The sequence below is a fragment of the Ixodes scapularis genome, unplaced genomic scaffold, assembly GCF_016920785.2.
Source record: "Ixodes scapularis isolate PalLabHiFi unplaced genomic scaffold, ASM1692078v2 PGA_scaffold5__190_contigs__length_132052651, whole genome shotgun sequence".
In the NCBI taxonomy this organism is placed as follows: Eukaryota; Metazoa; Arthropoda; class Arachnida; order Ixodida; family Ixodidae; genus Ixodes; species Ixodes scapularis.
Genome location: NW_024609880.1, coordinates 52,571,758 through 52,592,369, shown reverse-complemented (window position 1 = coordinate 52,592,369; position 20,612 = coordinate 52,571,758). Strand labels below are relative to the sequence as shown.

Below are 20,612 nucleotides of genomic sequence, written 5' to 3'. Positions count from 1 at the left end.
CTATAGCTACTGGTGAAACTTCAACCAACATTTTAAGCATGGTTGACAGGGCAGGCAACGCATGAATCGCAGCTGGTATATGAAAATAAAGAAATATGGCCACAATTGCAGGAGCATCATTATAGATTTACATCTCGCACAATAAATGCTGTTGATGGTCTGAATGAATCGGCAAGTTTTGTATACTTTTTTTTTGTATCTCAGCTTTTAAACAAGATCGCCGAAGCAGAAAAACTGCATGCTCCTCGAGCAACATGCTAAATACAGTCTGGGCCATGGGGAGAGAATCACAAGTAAGACAGCCCAAGTGCAGGAGCAAAGTAAAAAAACAAGGAACATTTATTATATAGATTGCTCGCATTTAACCTTTGCTGGATTCGGATAGTATTTCAAAGGACTACACGGGTGGTATTTGTAAACTTGTTTATATCAACCCTCAAGAAATGTATAACAAACGCAAGCGAAGATGTCTAGCTCGTTATTAGCCCCTTAAGCCCTAAAATTGAGACTTTACTTAAATCGAACTGCCCTGAAGCTAAAATACCAGAAGCTTTTCTTATGCAGACTGTCGCCCTTCACAGGTTCCGCATTTTCTGCTACTAGTGCTTCATCTACCACTGGACAGACGTTCGAATGCTTTTTTTTTTACTCCTGCTTTCCTCTGTTGTCAGAGAGTCCAGCTGTAGGGAGTTTGGAGGCTGAGGAAGCTTTTGGGGACCTGCTGCCGTGTCTGTTTTAATTGGAAATGACAATTCAGACTAAACGGTGTATTTTTTTTTTAATACCCAAGGCTGGAATAAAGAATGTCAGGAAGGAGTATAAACATTCCATATTACGGCACCATTGCTGTGCATATTTTGGGCAGTTCAATACATATCATACAGGCAACTGGGGGCAATCGGCCGGTTTTGCTGCTACCATAAAAAACTAATTTTCAGTAATGTTGCATCTTTAAGAAATATGCTTGCATACGTGTATACACTATATAATTAATTCACGAAGAAGCTACATTTACTTAAAACAGCCCTGTTCCACGAGGACTTCAAAGATCATCAGATGCAGGGTCTTTAAAACATCTGCGAACCAGCGCATGCAGAGTGGAAGCGCAGAGTCGGGGTCGCGAGCTAATTTGCCGACCACCCAAAGGCCCTTGATATAAATGCCACTTCAAATGCATTGAAAACGGGATGTAATATCGTCCTAAATCATGAACAGGCAAGGAACAAAATTGCAGCGTCTGAAACACTTGCGCCACCGCTTCACCGACCTTTCGCAAGATTGCCTTGTGTCGTGTGGACGGACGGGGAGGTTCATCGGCGGAATTGCCTCCTCCGAAAGCTTTCGGGATTTGTAACCCAATTTTAAAGGTAAAAAGGGCAAGCAGGCTTATAAATGTACGGAAGCACGTCAATACAGGCCTTACTCAACGTCTTGTTCACCGGGTAAACGAAGTCCAGCTCCCCGAAGAGCTTCCGGGACACAACGCCAAACCGGGAAACCGCTGCTGGGAAGCGAGCCGATGCGAGGTCGCGGAGCGGAGTACTCTCCCTGACGTCACGGCACACCTCACCCAATCAGGGCGCTGCGACCGCAGCGACGTTTGTGTTCGCTCTCGGGGCTGTATTGGCTTGCACACAAAGTGCAACACCGCGTTAACGTTAGAAGTTTCAAGAAAAACATGAAAGCTATTTTGCGTTAATTTGGGTTCAAAGGGACTTCTTTTGTACGCACTGTCTTTTTTCTCACTCCTGCAGTAATACATAAATAAGTAAATAAATAAATAAAGTATTCCATAATACATTTTTTAAGCTATACTGTAACTTAACATTGACGGAAACCCGTTTTAATGAAGACTCTAACACCAATACCCCTGTGTGTTCCGGTTGTTTCAGTAAATGTTTCATTGTCCTGGTGAAAAATTAAGTGAATTGTTTTCGTTCTCCTGGAGCAATAAAAATATTAGCCACGTTTACTTCTCCCCAGCATTCAAATAAAATCATTCCTCTTTTCACGTCCTTTCATCGCCATATTTTCTGAAAATGTTAAATGAGAAAATGTCGGGCTACCGAAGTCCTCAAATACATGGAGATGAGTGATGTCTGCTACCGAACACAGGCTTAATTTGAAACACAATTGAAAATCTCCGAATATAGCGTATAACCAAGGTTCGGGTTTTCGGACTTCATATTTGGCTGAACTTAGGGGTTTATCGAATTTTATGTTGGCTAAGATTCCCAATTCTCTCAATTTTGAGTTTATTTTACTCTGTTCCAATTTTTTTTTAAATTCACGAACAAAATAAATAATATCCGGGTACAATGACCCGTTGTCCTTAAGGGACCTTGACGATCTCGAAGGCAAACTCCTTCTGTCATTAGTTCGAGATTTCAAAAGAAACTGAAGTTGCATCTTCTCAGGGCCTTGTTCTCTTTTTAAGTTTATTTCTTCTTGAAATTCTGAGTTTTTCGGATAAAGCCGAATTGACGGAAAATTTACAGGCGAGTGTTTTTCGGATTTATCCGAAAACACGGAAGGCCTACTTATAATGACTTTTGAATAAGAAAACGGAGAGTTCTATAACTTGGGCTTGTGTTCCTTGCCACTAACGCTACATTCTTGCACAAAAAAAAAAAAAAAAAGCGTTCGGAAATGCTTAGCTTAATTAGTTTTTGCGGTGAAAAAAAACAGAGTTATATTTCCTCCCAAACACCCGGTATACATGTAACATGTGATATGACAAATATCCCTTACTCTTCAGTGTCAAATTAACTGCGATTTCGAATCCCTAAAAATAAGATTTGAACTGTTTGTTTTTTTCGCTCGCCAGTGTTGGTATTTATATTGAGATGTGTAACTGTGTAACTCTAGGGGGGAGATTTACAATTGGTGAGTAGTACATATGGGAGCGTGTGTAGACCAAGAACATATTTTAAGGTCTTCTCTCAAGAGGGAGAAAACTTCATGCATTAATAGCAGACAAGCCTCATATAAATTGTTTGGCATGTCTGACGTTTGAACATTGCCAGGTGTTCACAAACAAGGTTCTCGAACAGCAACAAACAATTATATATAACGGTTTGGTTACAATAATTGGTTCAAACCGATAACCGGAATCGCCATAAAATCAGTTTCTTTCCGTTTTTTTCTGTTGGTTTTGGTTTTTAGGTTTCCCGTTTTCGTAATTTCAGTTACCCGCTTGACATTCCCTCCGTAATCAGTTTATTTCGTTTGTTTCACTAACAAAAATAATACCAGTTTATAACAAATTTTGAAGTCAAACTTTATGTGGTTTACACAATGCGTTTTGTTCAAAAGATATACAGCGTTAATATTTTAATTCGAACTAGTAAAAAAGAAAAGAAAAAAAAAAAGAAGAGAGTGAGGGTCAGACGAGTTTCGTCTTTCCCATGTGGTTATCAGGCTCGGCGGACATTAGATGAGGGGGTAATCGTTATGGTAAGTAGACTAATTAACCAACATAGGTTAATTACCTTAATTATTGGTTCTAGGGGTCATGTTGCGACTGAAATGTTGTCGACAAGGAATTTGCGAATATGTTATGGCTTTTAAAACTTTAATCGATTAACTTTCACGTTTTTTCGCCCGATTTAAAAATTGCGCTAGCGTCCCAAGCTCTGCCGACAATGATGCTTGAGAGAGTGACGTAGTCATTTCAGTAACGTCGTCACTTCTGTCCTCGGAGCACCCACCAAGGACGCCCTGCCGAGATGGTGAAGACGTGATTGAAAGGACTACGTCACTCTTCCAAACATTTAGTTTGGAAGAGTTAGTCCAAGCAAACGTTTAGTGCACTGGCAAAGCCAAGCTTTGCCAGTACACTAACTGTGTCGCGAATCTTTCTCATGTGTACACTTAAGGGGGGACACTACCTTGAATTGCACTTTTTTCCCAAAAATATTCATATTCAGAACTGCAGAGTTTTAGCATGTATATATAACAAGGAACACTCTCACAAAGTTTTGTCAATGTGCACTGACAAATAATGTCAAAAATAATTATCCTTTGTATGTTGGTGAGGTGTGCTGCACTGCGTAGCACTTGTCATCCACAAGTGAAAATAACTGAAATCAATATAAGTATATCAGAAGAAGTTTGAGGAAGACATCACGTACACTGCTGGAAAGAATTTCTGACATTTAACATGCAAAAAGAAATTTTTAAAATGTTATCTTGAAACTTCAAGGGCATTTATCTCAGCTTCACTTCTTAGTGTCAAATATCAGTTCAGGGAAGCTATCATTTCATAATCAAATTATGCGTGCAGATATATTTTGGTTTTTCTATATTGAAATTTTCTGGAGAACACGACTGTGAACTTACTTTCTGCATTTGTTTGCTCTTTTGTTATGAAAAGTTTATATTTCTTTTAATCAAATGTACACAAAAAAAACTTTTTTCCATATTTTGTTTTGTGAATAAATTTTATATTTTGAAATTTCTTTTCATAGTCGTCTGAAACAAGTATTCTGCTGTATGTTCCAGCAAAACAACTGGCCATTTTCATTACCCTTTCTAAACGATAGCTTTCCTCAGCAGATACACTTTTTTTATGAACTTTTATGTAACTCATCGTGGGATAAATTTATAGGGTTGAAAATTTCCATGGCATCCTTGTCCAGTGCTATGAGTACACCCTGCAAATTTCATGCAAATAAAACAAACGGTTCAAAAGTTAGCCTTCCGGAGTAGTGTTGCGGTATCTTTTGAGTTATTTTGGCGGCAAATCCCATCTGAGTGTATAAATGGGTGTTGACGTTGTGACGTACCGAATACGAGTCGGAAGGTTCCCGTCCTGCTCGAAAAGAAAGGCTCACCGGTTATCACCAAAACGGTTCAACATTTTTGGTTTGGGAACGCTTAGTAATTTCAAACTGCTCGCTGTCCTGGCTGTACCTTTTCTGCTACTTTCATCAGCAAGTAACGTTGAGCTAAACCCAGGTCCAACCAAAGCTGAAAGAAATAGATAAACTGCACGAATCCATTGATAATTTGATAGCAAGTAGCAATCAAAACCAGAGGGAAAACGCGTCCAAACTAAACGAAATCAACAAATGTATAGCAGACCTGGGCACTCGTGTGTCCAGCCTGGAAGTCAGAGCTGCATTCGGTCAAATAAAGGAGAACCTCTCTTTGGATAACATGATTGGGCAGATGCGCAGAAACAGTAGTACTTTTGGCGGTTCGCCGGAACGTGAAAGCGAAACCTGGAGTGACAAAACAGTGGTATCTAGGTTTATCAAAGAAAAACTGATGCCTATCCTTGGCGAAATAGAAAGAGCACACCGACTGGGGCCGAAGCGCCTAGGTTCAAGCCGTCTAATAACTGTAAGGTTTCTCATCTTCAAAGGCAAAAATACCATTCTCCAAAATGCTGCAAAAAAAAAAAAGTGTCACCAAGGGTACTGGTTTTGGAGGATTTCTTACCGAGAGTACGTTTCGAAAGAAAAAAGTTGCCAGATTTTGCCGCTTGGTTTAGGGATCAGCAAATTAGGTACAAACTTTCGTTTGATAAATTTCATATTAATAATGAAACGTATGTGCATGGATATGATACTGAAACTGTCACACCTGTTCAAACGCCACCTGAAGTTAACCCTGTAGACGACTGACGAAACCGGAATGTACGTCAACGTTCTGTTAATCCGGCATGGCCCTTTTTTGTTGTAAATTTTCGTAGCTTACTTTCAAAGCAAGATGAATTTGAATACATTACCGCCTCTTACAAACCTGACAAATTCATTGCAACTGAAACTTGGTTCATGTCACGCGTAGACAACAAAGAGTTAACACTGAACAAATCATATATAACCTATATCGTAAAGACCGTCCAAACGCAAGGGGCGGTGGTGTACTCATTGTAGTTGAAGCTAACTTCAAAAGTACGTTAATAACCTATGACACGTTTCTTGAAACGTTGTAAATACGTTTGCAGTTGTGTTTTCGTAAAGTTTTAATCGGTGCTTGTTATTGTGCGCCAAACACAAACCCCAGTGAATTTCATGATGGCGTGTATAGTTGTCTGGGGCACCTAACGGAAGCGTACCCAAACGGCGACGTAATATTAGCAGACGACTTCAATTTTACGGGTATAGACTGGGCGACGCTTGGTCTTTCATTTCAGTGTGCAAATCCGGGTCACTGCAATGATTTTCTTAACTGGTCTTAGTTGTCTAGCTGCTTCGGGCTGCACCAACTAGCAGCCACCCCTACCCAGGGCAACGGGTTTTTCGACCTATTTTTTTTGTCAGCAACCCTGACGAAGTAAGCACAATAAACGTTCTTGATTTCATCAGTGATCATGCGATTTTTCACGTTGAAACTGCATTTGCCTCTGAAAACCGAGCAAACAATCGCAAGACAATATATAACTACGCTCGGGCAAATATGGAAGCTATGAATATCTCGCTAAATGTATTTTTAGAATAATGGTTAGCTCATTATCAAGATCGCTCCATCGAAGAAGGTTGGACTCTATTTAAACACGCAATTCAAAATTTGGTGTCAACCAACATTCCTAAAATCAATATCGCATCTGACTATCTCTCACCCTGGTTCACAAATTGCCTAAAACGTATGTTGAATGAAAAGAAGAGGTAGTTCCAAAAAGCAAGAAGAACTAACAGAGTCGATGATTGGTTCGCACATAGTCTTTGGTCAAAAAGCAAAAAAAAAAAAATTATAAAAGCAAAAAAAAAAAAAAAAGTTTTCGGAGACAAACAGTTACATATCATCAAAACCGATCCTCGTATCGTAAGATCTGGAAAATCTTAAATTCCAGTGAAACTCGAAGTAATTTGTTGTTCACCAACCAAGAGGGTGACTGCCTGTCCGATAGCGATGCGGGATATATGTTGAATATATTTTTCTCGACTGCATTCACTCAAAAATCATTCCCGCTTCTTTAGCCACCGGAGTTTCAATTTGAGCCCATGTATTCCCAAGTAACGGTATCGCCAAACTTAGATAAACTCCCGTCTGACTGCGCCGCCGGCGATGATGCCATACCTTCAACGGCACTAAAAATGTTAAAACCACTCGGCCTCTGTCTTTTATCTCTGCTCTTTCAGCAAAGTCTTGACAGTGGCACTGTTCCAATCGACTGGGGTTTTGCTATCGTCCAACCAATATTCAAATCTTGCATAAAGTCCGACCCCTCCAATTATCATCCTATCTCCCTCACAAGCGTTCCGTGCAAGGTAGTGAACACGTCATTTTTCAAGCTATCATGTCCCATCTCGACGGCAATGACTTCCTTTTTTCGAATAAGCACGGCTTTAGATAAAACTACTCATGTAATACTCGACTATTCGAGGTCATCACGGATTTGCAGCTTAACTCATGATGGCACCCAGTCTGATGTTAACTTCATAGACTTTGCAAAGGCGTTTGATACAGTTCCGCATGGTAGCATACTTTTAAAATTCTCCCATCTTAAATAAACACATCTATCGTAGAATGGATTGCAGCATTTTTTTGCGCGCTAGAACCCAATCAGTAAACGATACCCTTTCCTTGAAAGTTTACATGACATCAGGCTTTCCTCAGGGTAGCGTAATTAGTTCGCTGCGTAATCAGATTGTTTGAAGACGATTGCGCCATATATCGAAAAATAACTAGCACAGATGATAGCCGTGCTCTACAAACTGACCTCGACAAAATTAGTAATTTGTAACATTAACATTAGCAAATGCCGGCTAATGAGAGTTACCGATAAAACTTATGTGATATTGACCCAGTACAGCCTCCTCTCCCTCGAACCAGAAGTTGCCACGTCGTATTAATATCTAGGTGTCCATTTCACGTCCAGCTTAACTTGTAACGAGTCCATTGATCGCATCATAATAAACGCATCCAGAAAACTCGCTTTTCTAAGACGTACACTGTGCCAAGCACCCCAAGAAACACGCCTACGAGCCCATAAAACTATAATTCTACCAAAACTAGAATATGCACGCACCAAATTTACCTTGTCAAATATGTTGTATTTCTGGAAAATACTGTTATCAAACCAGAGCCACGAGTTTAAAACAAAATCTGGGTCCGTCTTCTTTGGAGATAAGAAGAAAAATTTAGCGCTTGCGTTTTTTTTATTGAATTTATCACAGTGACTTTACTTTTAGACAAACGTTCTGTAGGCCTGCAACCTATATTTCGGCCAGATGTGATAACACTCAAGTTATACACAGTCTTCTAAAGGTCGGTGTTAGAGGCCGTGTTTTACGATGGATTCAAAACTTCATTACAAATTGGACTATATTTATGCAGACAACAAATAGAGAGACCAGAAGACACGTTCTCAAACATGGCGTTCCGCAGGGGAGTGTTCTCAGTCCAACATTAATTCAGTCATGGCTGAACTACCAAGTCGTCTTCCATCACCGATTAACGTCACAATATATGCAGATGATATTTGTATATGAATTTCGGATAGTTGTGTCGAAACATTGCAAAGACAACTTCAAACTGGACTCAACATCATTAGAGATATATTTAAATGAACGAGGCGTGGACATAGCCCCTACCAAATCAGTAGTGCTCCCTTTCACCAGGAAACGCCTTAAAGGACTACAACTCTCAATAAAGGGACAGACACTTGAACGTGTAAAACGCCACAGAATCCTTGGAGTAATCATGGGTCAATGTCTTACATGGATCAATGTCTTACATGGGTGTTGCTCGAGAAAATAAATAGAACAATAAAAATCATTCGTTATTTTGCTGGGCAAAACTGGGGAGGATCAACAGAGTCCCGGTTAATTTTACACTCAGCTCTGGTGCGACAAACAATTGCTTACTCAACCCCTGCACTATCTGGTTTATCAGCAACACAAGAGAATAGACTACATTTCATGCTGGCTCGAAGTTTACGAGTTTGTCTCGGCGTACCGCGTCCGACGTCGGGAACCCTTGTATTAACAGAGGCCAAGCAATTACCAGTATCATCATTACGTGAACGGGAACCACTGAGTAATTTCCTACGAGTATCGACGCAGCACTGTGACCATTCACTTGCTGACGCATTACTGACTCATCCTGCACTAGCTATGCGCTTGCAACATCAACTTTTCAACTACCCGACTACACGGTGTGGATGCAACAACCTAACCAACCACCCTGGATATACCAGACTCCAGAAATCAAAATAGATCTACCAGATTTCAAATCAAAAGTAACAACCCCCGCATTGGTTATTGTTCAAAGTGCCCTTACATACATAGAGGAAGCTTATCATGATCATATACAGGTATACACCGATGGATCCACAAAGGAAAACGGATCAACAGCGGCATATATCATACCAACACTTCAAGTCCAAAACTCATGCCGACTCTCCCACAGAACATCATCAACAACGGCAGGGTTACACGCTATCTTCTCTTCAGTAGAGCACATAAGAGAGACAAGCGGTTCAAATGAGTGGCTTAAGTTATATGTACAGATTCCGAGGAAGCACTTAAAGCTATCAAAGCAATGAGCCCTCCAAACTCATCACTCGTTTATAGAATTATAGAAGCTATAAATAATTGCCTAAATTCATGACATGCAATAAGGCTCCAATGGATTCCATGCCATAGCGGCATTCAAGGGAATGTGGAGGCGGACAAGCTTGCTACAAACGCACACAGTTGTGACGGTGCAAATGATACCTTATGCAAGTACCGACATAAAATCTATGATAGAGAATCACTCCAAAAATATCATGGGATATATAGTTTAATGATCGAGGTAGAAACTCTATATTATATCAAGTAGACCCAAATATCCTTTTAATAATCCAAAATGACCTTCCAAGAAAGATCGAAACGTTAATACACCGCTTACGTTTGGGAGTAGCAAACACGAATGCATTTTTGTATAAAATTAAGCGAATACATGACCCTAGCTATGATTGTGGGAAAGCGATAGAAACAATGGAACATCTTTTCATCGATTGCTGCATCTCAGACATCATCTTGTTCCCGCGTGTGCGTCTGGTGTCGCACTAACGACGACGACAACCCACAGACAGCCTCGAGAACAACGCGCGAGCAATCAAGGAACTGATGGCCTACCCCAACTAGCTGCCGATGCCCGGTCTGTACCAAGAGCACATCTCGTGTAAATACGTGTACATAGATTAAAGAGCACCAGTAACGTCTCTAATAATGTCTAGCATCGATTGCCCTCGGTTCGACCAGAATCGATCACGACTAAAAGTACAACTGAACATTATTGACAACCGACAATTTTCTCTCAACAAGGTACTAGGACCGTGGCCTAACCATAGATCAAACAAACAAGCATTTTCAGCAATCAGACAATTCCCGGTAGAGACTGATATTGTAAATAATTACTAAAATGGGATGTATTACATAATGCAATATATATATATATATATATATATATATATATATATATGGTGTTTCAGAGAACGCAGGCCAAATCGCTCTTGCGAAAACTACTCATCGCAACGAAAAAAGGCTTGAGGCATTTTGGTCCTGGGCCGAGGGCCCATTTAGGAAAATTATTAAATTCCGGGATAATTAAGTTGTTAATTATTTTCGCGTAATTAACTTTTTTTTAATATTGTGTTTACGGACATGATTTAAATTAGAAAATTGCTCAGCATCATCGAAAAACAATATATCAACAAATTGCAGAACGATAGAAGGCACGCGAAGCATTTGACGGCTTTCTGAAAAACCGCACAAAATCGACGGGTTTTTAAGTTTCGATTTGCTATCAGAGCGCATCTCAGCCCCGGCGGCACCGCGCCCCGTGGAGAGATAGTGCAACCAACCTCTGCTGCGCTGTCATCGCGCGACGCAGCAGAGGCTGATTGCACAACCTCTCCAAGGGGCGCGGTGCCGCCGGGGCTGAGATGCGCTCTGATAGCAACTCGAAACTTAAAAACCCTGAGATGGGGAACGATAAAAAAAACGGACGAACATAACAAACCCGTCGATTTTGTGTGGTTTTTCAGAAAGCCGTAAAATGCTTCGCGTGCCTCCTATTGTTCTGCATTTTGTTGATATATTGTTTTCCGATGATGCTGAGCAATTTTCTAATCTAAACCATGCCCTTAAACACAATATTAAAAAAGTTAATTACGCAAAAATAATTACCAACTCAATTATCTCGGACATTAAAAATGTTCTTAAATGGGCCCCTAGCCCAGGACCAAAACTCCACAAGCCTTTTTTTGTTGCGATGAGTAGTTTTCGCAGGAGCGATTTGGCCTGCGTTCTCCGAAACACCCTGTGTACATCTGTTCAAGTGAATGATTGTGAATATCTTTACATGCTCGGTAAAAATGGTGGTGTGATAAGGGATGTGACATGCAAAAGACCGAACTTCTTGGACTGATCGTAAGACATTTCAAGTGGACTCAATATAAAGAAATAATTGACTGTTTTTTGTTTGCGGGAAAACACTTTGGGGGGAAGGGGAGGGGGGGGGGGAGTGCAAACGGGGTCATGTAGGATGTTCTAAATTTTTTTTTTTAACGAGCAACTGAACATGGAGTAGCCGGCCATGCCTTCACGGCAGCCAACATCTATAATTTTTTTGTCATTTAATAAAGAAAGAAAGATAACACCCAGAAAGTGGAAGCTTTTGCATTTCACACCTAATCTATTCCTCTCATCTTCATTAGTTTTGTATATTTCAGATTGGAACGCGCTCCCAGAATCTGTGGCAACAGAACGTGACGTGTTGTTGTTAGAGAATTGACGATTTATTGTTGAATTAGTTCCAAGATGATAATATGTTTCTGCTTGAATGTGCTTGGCATTGTGTACATGACTTGAGTCAATCAAGGGCACCTCTGATATTGTTCTTCATTGTTTGATCGTTTTTTTTTAACCCAAAAATGTTATATACATTGTGCTTGTGTATGATTTTTTCGTTTCTTTACCAATTCTCGCTTATGTAATACGTCCGATAGGATGTATTTGAGCAAAAGTTGATCGATTAACAATTAAAAAAAAGACATTTTCGCAAATAATTTAATTAGTGTGGCCTCTAATTGTAATCGCCGAGAATATCACTATAGTAACATAGCCCGTAAAACCAATAAATGCAAAGTTAATGAAGATATTTCGGTTAGTTAGTCAGCGTACCGTGACAGTTCTCGCCTTATCTAATGTCCGCCGAGCGTGATAAATACGTAGTGGAGAAAGAAACCTGACTTAACCTCATCCGCTATAAAAAAAAAAAGAAAGAGGAAAATTAACATTACGTATAGCCCTTTCCCATAACCGACTTCCGGGCGCTGCCGTCTTTGCTTACTGGGCTGTGCAAGGTGTTCTGAGCGTGCACTCTCTTGCACGAAATATGAGATACCGCGCATGCATCCACAGTCATCGCTTAGGCGAAAAAGGCCGGGACGGCCTTTTTCGCTTGAGCGATAAGCGCTGGAAAGGTCTCCGGGGACGGACTGGGTAAATAAATGCAGTTTTGTCTTGTTCTTATATAAACAAATCCCACTAAACATACTTCCTTCTTTTTTTTTTTTTTTCTCCTGGGGAAATAAAGGGGGGGGGGGGGGGGAACTAAGGTGTGTGTATGAGTTAACGGGACATCATCGTATATTTTTGGCGGAGAAGAGGGTTGCAAGCGCTCTACGTCGGAGAAAATCAACAAAATGTTGAGTCACTAGTATTCCAAAGCGAAATAAGTAGTCTAAACTCAATTGACAACTCAAATATAGAAGAAAATAAGATACTCTACTGTATTGGTTCTTCATTACGGGAGTACCCTGAAGATGGCGAAGCTTCTTTGAGCTTTGGTCACAACTTTATACATTTACTGCAATTGATTACGGATACAGGTAGTAATGTATGCAGTGTACCAATGGCTTGGCAAGGATCAGTGGCGTCACTAAGGGAAAGGGGGGGGGGGGGGGGGGGGGTGGAGAGGGCGCGGGCGCGGGTACGGCGATCTACCGCCTCGGGTTCCGCTGACCCTAGTGACGCCACTGGCCAGGATTTTGAACCTGGAAGGGGTGTTAAGCATTTACGTGAGCTTCCCAGGTTGTGTGAACCATGGTTTTTCGTACTTTACACAGTAAATTCTGGAAAAGGGGGAAATAAACAATTTTAAATTAAACTACATCTGGGAGAGGAGAGGAGGGTGTATGGATAAATTACATCACTCCGTTCACTGAGTCTACATTCGTGAAAGGGCTTTCGCGAGAGAGTATCCAGCTCTTTACAGTCGCTAATCTGTGCTGTCTACATTAAAGTAACAATAAATGCTACTCAGTCCTTTGCTTCGCAACGGTAGATGATGTTTCTTGTTTAATATTCAAATTTTTGTTTTTAATTATATATATATAACTGTTATTGTGTGTTGTTTGTGTGAGAAGCTATTAAGCAAATACTTTAACGTACCAATATCTCACTTATGATGACGGTGCGCTTTTTTAGTTGAGATCATGGAAGTCATCACTCAGCCCGTCTGCGAGAGAGTGTGCTTCGGTAATTTAGTTTTTCCGAGGAATGAACTCCGTTTTAGTGGTGATAGTTCACTTGAATTCGTTTATTTACTCCCATCGTGCACATGGGTGATGAAGACAGGGAAAAACGCTGTATGAGTGCAGCTTGACGAAGCTCCTACCTCCTACTGGCAGATCGGCCGACAGGAAAAATATAATACTAAATGAAAGGACGGAAGAAACACTCAGCGCTATGTGGGAGAAAATAGTAAGAGTTTGAGATGAATATTTTGCGTATTGTTTTGTTATTAAGTGTACCAAAGCCAAAATGTTGGTCTTTTAAAAAGTTTAGTTCTGTTGGTAGTGTATGCTGTGCCATTTGGAGCCCTTAGTTTGTTCTAGGACGAGGTACTTTCAAGGATCCAGCACTACGTTTTTGAGACTTAGTCTAGAAATTCGTGGTAATGGCTGGTTAACACATTAAAGGGATGTCGCGTATACTGTAGCAAGCTAATAATTGAAATATTCTTGTATTTTTATTACTTTATGTTTGTAAAAAAACATGGTTCCGTGTGTGCACAACACGACGTATTAGCTACGATTCGAATTGCTATCTTTTGCAAGAAATGCAGTTTATTAAGGTTTCTACTGGTCATGGTTCTCCCCACTAGGCAACAGTATGATATGCGAGAACTGAATATTGAATTATAAATTAAAAGTTTTACACTAGATAGTAATATTTGGCTATGCTTATACAGAATACCTACAACATTCGAGAGTTTAAGTATAAGGTTTTGAATATAGGAGTCCCATAACATATGTTCGTGAAAAATTACACCTAAAGTTTTAACAGTACTTACAAATTCGACTTCTAAGGAGTTCAATATTAACTTAGCAGTAGCATTGCACACTGTACCTTTTGATTTAAAAATAACGGCTTTTGTTTTACTTTCATTTATTTTTAATGAATTGGAAACAGTCAACGAACTAAGCTTCTCTAGGCAAATGTTTGCATCGGCAACTAACCTATTAATATTGATCCATGGAAAAAAAATGTACTGGTATCGTCGGCATAAATGACAAATTAGGTATTACTTGCAATGGCAACGATATCATTTATAAACAAGCGAAAAAGAATTGGTTTCAAGACACTACTTTGAGTGTCTTGAGACTCTCTCCGTACAGGTTTCAATAGTGAAGGAAACCCATTTATTTCAGCTGTTTGCTGCCGACAGCATAAATAGCTTTCAACTAGTGCAAGAGAATAACCGCGAATTCCATAAAAAAAAACTTAGTTTTTCTAGTAGAATTTTATGATTTAGTCGGTCAAAGGCTTTCGAGAAACCAATAAAAATCCCCAACGTTAGAAGTTTGTTTTGAATATTGTTTAGGATAATTTATTTTTGCTGTAGAAGAGCTAGTTCTGTGGAGCGACCTTTTCCAAAGCCATATAGAGAATCAGTGAGTATCGCGTTTATTTCACATAAATTATTAAGTCTGACATGTATAATCTTCTTTAAGCCTGTAGAAAAAACGCGCAAGATTGAAATCGGTCTGTCATTGCAGAACAAGAACAACGTTTCCAAGTTGCACACACACAAGGATTCATAATTTTTAGTTCTGGTCTGTCATGAGACTGCACTACCTTTCTTACTTACATACGACTATTCCGCCACCGCGCCTTGAGCGGAGATTTAAATAAAATGTCGTATAATTATCAGTCCAAAACATCTGATTTTTGGATAAACCGCGTCTCGGTCAGTATAATCGCGTAAAAAGAAAAGGAAACCAAGTCATTCAGAAGAATACCAAGCTCGTCACTTTTATTACGCGCGCCGACCCCACGTTCCAATGAAAAACAGAAAATGGCTTCTTTGTCTCGTTGGCGGACTACCGTTGGCGTACTGAAGCAGGTAACAAGCGATCCGACAATCATTACGCACGCTTCGGGTAACACGGGAAACAGAGAGCCCATTACGCGGACAAACATATTACGAAGACTAATACCGGCAGACAAGAGCCCACGCGCATCCCTTTCGGTACACACTCACGCCGAGATGAAACGCGTACCCTGCAACGTATTAAGCAACCCCGCTACTTTTCGACCCGATTGGGCCAGCGGGTCGCTGGATAGCCTTACGCCTGCAACCATACAAGCAGCGCGACAGCCATTACGGAAGCTTTTACTCGTCGGAGATGGAGCGAGGGAAGCGCGGCGCCGATCACGATCCGTCTCCATCGAACGCGAGGAGCCGGTCGGTCCGGCGCAGGGAAGATAACCTGGATTCGGCGCGGCGTCCTCCTCACCTTAACGACTTCATTGACGATGACCAGGTTGATTGAGAAATGCTCCGGTGCTTCGAGCGCCTCGGCCGCCGAGTCTCCGACCTCGTTCCTGCAAGACACGGTGAAGACCGGGAATCAGTGGAGACGCGATGAGGGGGGTATAAGAGACGGCGACCGCGGCGGACATCTTTCGAAGCCCAAGAGATGCCGACGTTTGATCACCTTCGATGGTACTTATATTATACACGCGACCAAAAGCATCGTTGTGGGGCTCGGCTTTCCACGATCGGCCAAACCATGGACATAAGAGCAAGGTCAGAGTGCCGACTTCGACGGTGGTAGTAATTGGGCAGCGGTCAGGACTGCTAGTATAAATACGCAGAAGCCAATTTGCAGACACTGTCGGAGGTGTGTTTCTTCCTTGTTCGGTCGCACAAAAACTACACGTTCGAAGATAAACAGATATGTCGAAGCAAACACATACGCTTGGAACATTCTCGAGGCTTGTACGCAGAGAGTTCTGTCACCGTGTCTCCAACGCACACCGCGTGTGTTTTGTATGGCGTATGAGGAGCGTGACTGAGATTTCGAGAACGGGTTGTGCTCCTATAGCCTCCGCTGCGCTTTTTAGACACACACCGTCGAACTTGTCGTCGCAACTGACGATGGTGGGTCCGGGGTCACAGCTCGGGACGCCACGGCGAGGCAAATCCTGGTCGGGACGTCACGAATTGAAAAAAAAAAAAAAAAAAAAAGAACAGCACCGAAACATCCCGGTGTTAATGGACCATTCCAATAACCGTATTCTGCGTGCTGATCTCTGACCGCTGGGCTGTGGAACGCCTCTTCAACATACGCAGTATAGCTTTCTGTCGCGTATAATGTCACGCACCGCGAATGCGATCACGGCTCAGGGACTCGGCATTTTGCGCTGGGGCTACGAAGGCTGGAAAGGTGTATAGAGAGAGGCTCGAAATGGGCGCTGGTATAATTACGGCACGGAATGATAGGAAACGGGACCGATTAAAACGTAACTCGGTTAAAACGCGTTACGTTTTAACCAAGTTACCGTCGCACGGATTTAACGTTAAAAGATAAAAAGAGACCAAGATGTGAACACGACAACACAGATTATAGACCCCCTTTAAAAAAAATATGCCGACAGTGAAAAAAAGCTAGATCTGTCTCAGAACGCTCGGCAGCGGACGCCATTTTAAAAGATGTTCCCGGTTTGTTCACGTCGCCGGTGTACTCGTGTTGAAGTGAGGTGGTCGTGGGTTAAATACAACTGCTGCTTTTTTTTTTTTTTGTTTTGTTTTTTTATCACGGGCTGAGAAATTATTTTTCGTTCGCCTCGGGCGTATGAACGAGCGACTGAGTGATACCATAAATTTATTAAAAGCGAGGGCGTGTTAATTCCTCTAACGCGGTTCACATGTTTCGGTGATGCGCTCACGGTCACCTTGTTGCGAAGAATAAGTTAGTGTTCGTCGCTACACGTGTTGAAAGGCTTGTAGCTGCATGATCCGGCTATTCTATTGGGTCTATTCCCGATCAGTTGCGAGCTTATGTAACACGCAGTATCGGCGACCCGTTGACCACAGGCTCAACGATCGACATGCGCTGCCTTTGCAAGTTCACTAGCTGGCAAACTCGCCAGCAGGTTGCGGAGGCTAAGAATAAAGTGGAAGCTCCTCCCACCTCTTTCTACTTTTGCAGAGCGAACGCTGAAGAGGAGGTCGCCTCATCTAAAAACGCTCGCTCTGCTATAGTGGAAAGAGGCGGAAGGAGCTTCAACTTCACTCCTAACCTGTCACCGTCTATGGAAGCGGTGTTGCGAAGGCAGTATTCCTTTCCGTTTGTTTGGATGGCGCTATCATCTGTACGGATCGGTTGTGTAAAATCTAAATTTGATTATACCGCAGATCTCATTGGTCTGTTTTTAACCGATTATAACATTTACAGGCACAACGCAAAACGTACATGCCTCCAAATTTGTTGCTAGAAATTTTAATTTATGTTCACTTAGTCAAATTCCCGACCAAATAATTTTCACGCTTTGTCGAACGTAGTTGTTAAAACGAACAATCCGTGGAAAGCAATTAGTATACGTATCAACTACAAAATATTCACTCTGAGCGCTGTAATTAATCAGCGGTATAAATCTGCGAGACGAGCACGCGAGACCGTATATTTACCTATCTTCCACGTCGACGAAGGCAACTACCTACATGGATAAAGCCGTATTCAAAACCATAGCCGCACACTTTTCATCAGTAGCAGTTATAACTCTATTTCTAGTTTATCACCTCACTCGCATATCTCCGCGTCAAGCTGGCCTTGCCACGTCGAACGGGCGGTCGCCACGCCGATCGCGGCCGACTTTTAGTCCGGACATCACTGCAGAACAAGACAAAAACTTCCTTCACTAATGTGGGCAACGAATCTACTCTCCCTCTGACTTAAAAGAGAGAAAAAATCCCAATTATTGTGATTTGTATTGCAACAATAGGGAGTTTTCGTAGAAGCCATCGGCGCGCAGGCGCAGTAGCGGCTTCTTTGTTGCGGAGGACTTGGCGGAGGGGGAAACGCGATTCACGAAAACCCCTTATTAGACAGTCTTAGTATAGCGGTGCTGGCCCTTACGTGCGCAATACGAAACAGCATAGCGCAAGCCAAAAACAACCTGTTGGGACCGATTTTAGGCGTGCGTTACGTTGCCGAGAGAACATCGCGTACGATCTTTTTAATTAAATTTGCCAGAGCCGTAGAATTCAGCGTGCTTATAGCGTCACCATGTTCCTCAAAAGAAATATTGAAAATGAAGACGTTTCCAATAATTTTATTTCAAATTAAGCTAAGCCGGAGATGAATGGTCAAGCGCGCTTTTCTGCGGGGGGGGGGGGGGGGGGGGGGGGGGGGGGGGGGAGGACGAGTATACGTAGCCGAATTCGATCACGGAGCCTCCGTCAATCGTCCCGTGGAAACGGCACCTTTTATCAATGCTATCGCGGAAAGAAATCTATAACCTACTGATGTCCAGTGCATAGCGACCACTTCGACGATTTTTCGAAGAGTCGTTCGTTCGTCGGAGAAGAACTCCGCGAAGAGACTTGGCGTTGAGCAGATCGCAGAATTCACGCACATTGCGAGCGGGGAACATTCTCACTATGCACTCGTTCAGCTGCATGGCAATCTGCTGCGATCGCGGTAGGTCCCGAAAAGAATATCTGAGCGCTGAACACCACGCAATTTCACATAACACTGAACTTCGCGAACACCATGTCGCCTTGCTGCGCAGTCGACGTAACCACCATCTTGACACTGGTGCTCTCGGTGGGCCCGAGATCTCTCGAGAGCTTCTCACAAAGCTTGCTAGCCCGCAAAGCCAAAGCTTGCTATACTTCGTCTCATCCTACCATGGACTAAAGGCTAAAGCCACGGGCCGCCAGGTCCAATCACGTTCCACGCTAGACTATGACAAGCTAGCATCGATTAGGTTCGAACGAATAATGCTCTGAATCCCAAAACGCCGCATCATTTTTATAGCTTCGACACTGCAAAGAGCCAGCACGTCGTGGTTTTCTTTGCAAAGTAAAATTGTTGAGTCACTCATTGCTCGATCCGAACCACTGTCCGCCCATTCCCATCAGTGATCCAAGACGCGGGCACCGATGCGCGCATCGAAGCGAAATACGACGTAATGTCTAAGCTGCTCGTGATTGGATCCGGCGGTTCGTAGCTTCTGCCTTTAGTCCATCGTAGGGTGAGACGGCGTATAGCCCGCAACGCAAAATCCCCAGCGTTGCGTCCGTACGCAATACGCCAACCGTTCCATTGCGTTCTGCGCGTGCGCAGAACACAATAGAACGGCGAGCGCAGAACGCAATTTGCCCACGCAAAGCTTTAGCGTACGGTCCACTAAAACTGCCTATTGAAACGTGCCCAGACTGGCATGAGCGACGCGGTATCCTTCAAGATGGCGTCGGGGCTAGTTGCCTTTACGTGCGACAGATGGCGCTCCTTCATCTAAAAGGTCTATATCCAATCTGAGACTCTTGCATATATTTGTTTTATGCGTTTCACAGTCTCAGTTTTTTTTTTTAATTTTTTACAAAGAAGAACAAGTCAGCTTGTTAGTTGGTTCACATCGTTTTTACCTTTTCTTTTGTTCGCATTAATTTGTAATGTAACTTTATATGATCTAATGGACATAAAGAAATTGCAGATGGAAGGTTCATTGCAAAAGAAAACACAAAACAGAGAAATAAAGAGAAAAAATTTATCTTATACCGAACGAACGAAACATAAGAGAAAATGGCACTACAATCTGCCTCGTTAATACCTGAACACATCCGTTTCTTCCCGGAGTCGTCAAGAATAACGAGATAAAAAATGTATGTTTTATACAGGTCGACCACGAAGATGTCGGTAGTGTATCGGGGTAATCAGGCATATTAGCGGGGCTCATATTATTAACGAGACATGACGGTACATACTTTCACATTCCATGCACGGAGACCGAACGCCTTTTCACCGTGTTCCTATTCCAAGGAGCGGATTCGATTTCCATCGGCGGCCCCGTTGCCGTTGGCCTATAGCCTCGTTCTTGATATCTTGACAGTTTATCCGCCTGACCATCGACGATGCCGCAGGCTGGTTTGCCCGCCACGCAGAGGTGTTGCACCGGCAAAGAACCTACTTAGCGCAGCGAGGGCGTGCTGTCTCTCTAGGGTGTAATTAATTATTCGTTAACTGAACAAAAACTCTAAATGCTACTTGTTTGTTGACCAAACATTATCACACCGAGCCACACTCCTAGATTTTAATCTCAGTGTGACAATTTTCCGGTTACGCCAATGATAGAAATTACGTCTTACGTCTATGT

At 42.2% G+C, this 20,612-nt stretch overlaps 1 protein-coding gene and 1 long non-coding RNA gene across 2 annotated transcripts in view; one reads left to right on the top strand and one right to left on the bottom strand.

Annotated features, from left to right (window-relative positions):
• LOC8035453 overlaps positions 1-20,612 on the bottom strand; it is a 96,851-nt gene that overhangs the window by 26,580 nt on the left and 49,659 nt on the right. The window contains exon 3 of the mRNA XM_029976115.4: positions 15,746-15,833. Coding sequence (XP_029831975.3) covers positions 15,746-15,833 — 88 coding nt within the window. The remainder of the gene's footprint in view (positions 1-15,745; positions 15,834-20,612) is intronic.
• LOC121048081 overlaps positions 1-20,612 on the top strand; it is a 72,265-nt gene that overhangs the window by 29,131 nt on the left and 22,522 nt on the right. The window lies entirely within an intron of this gene.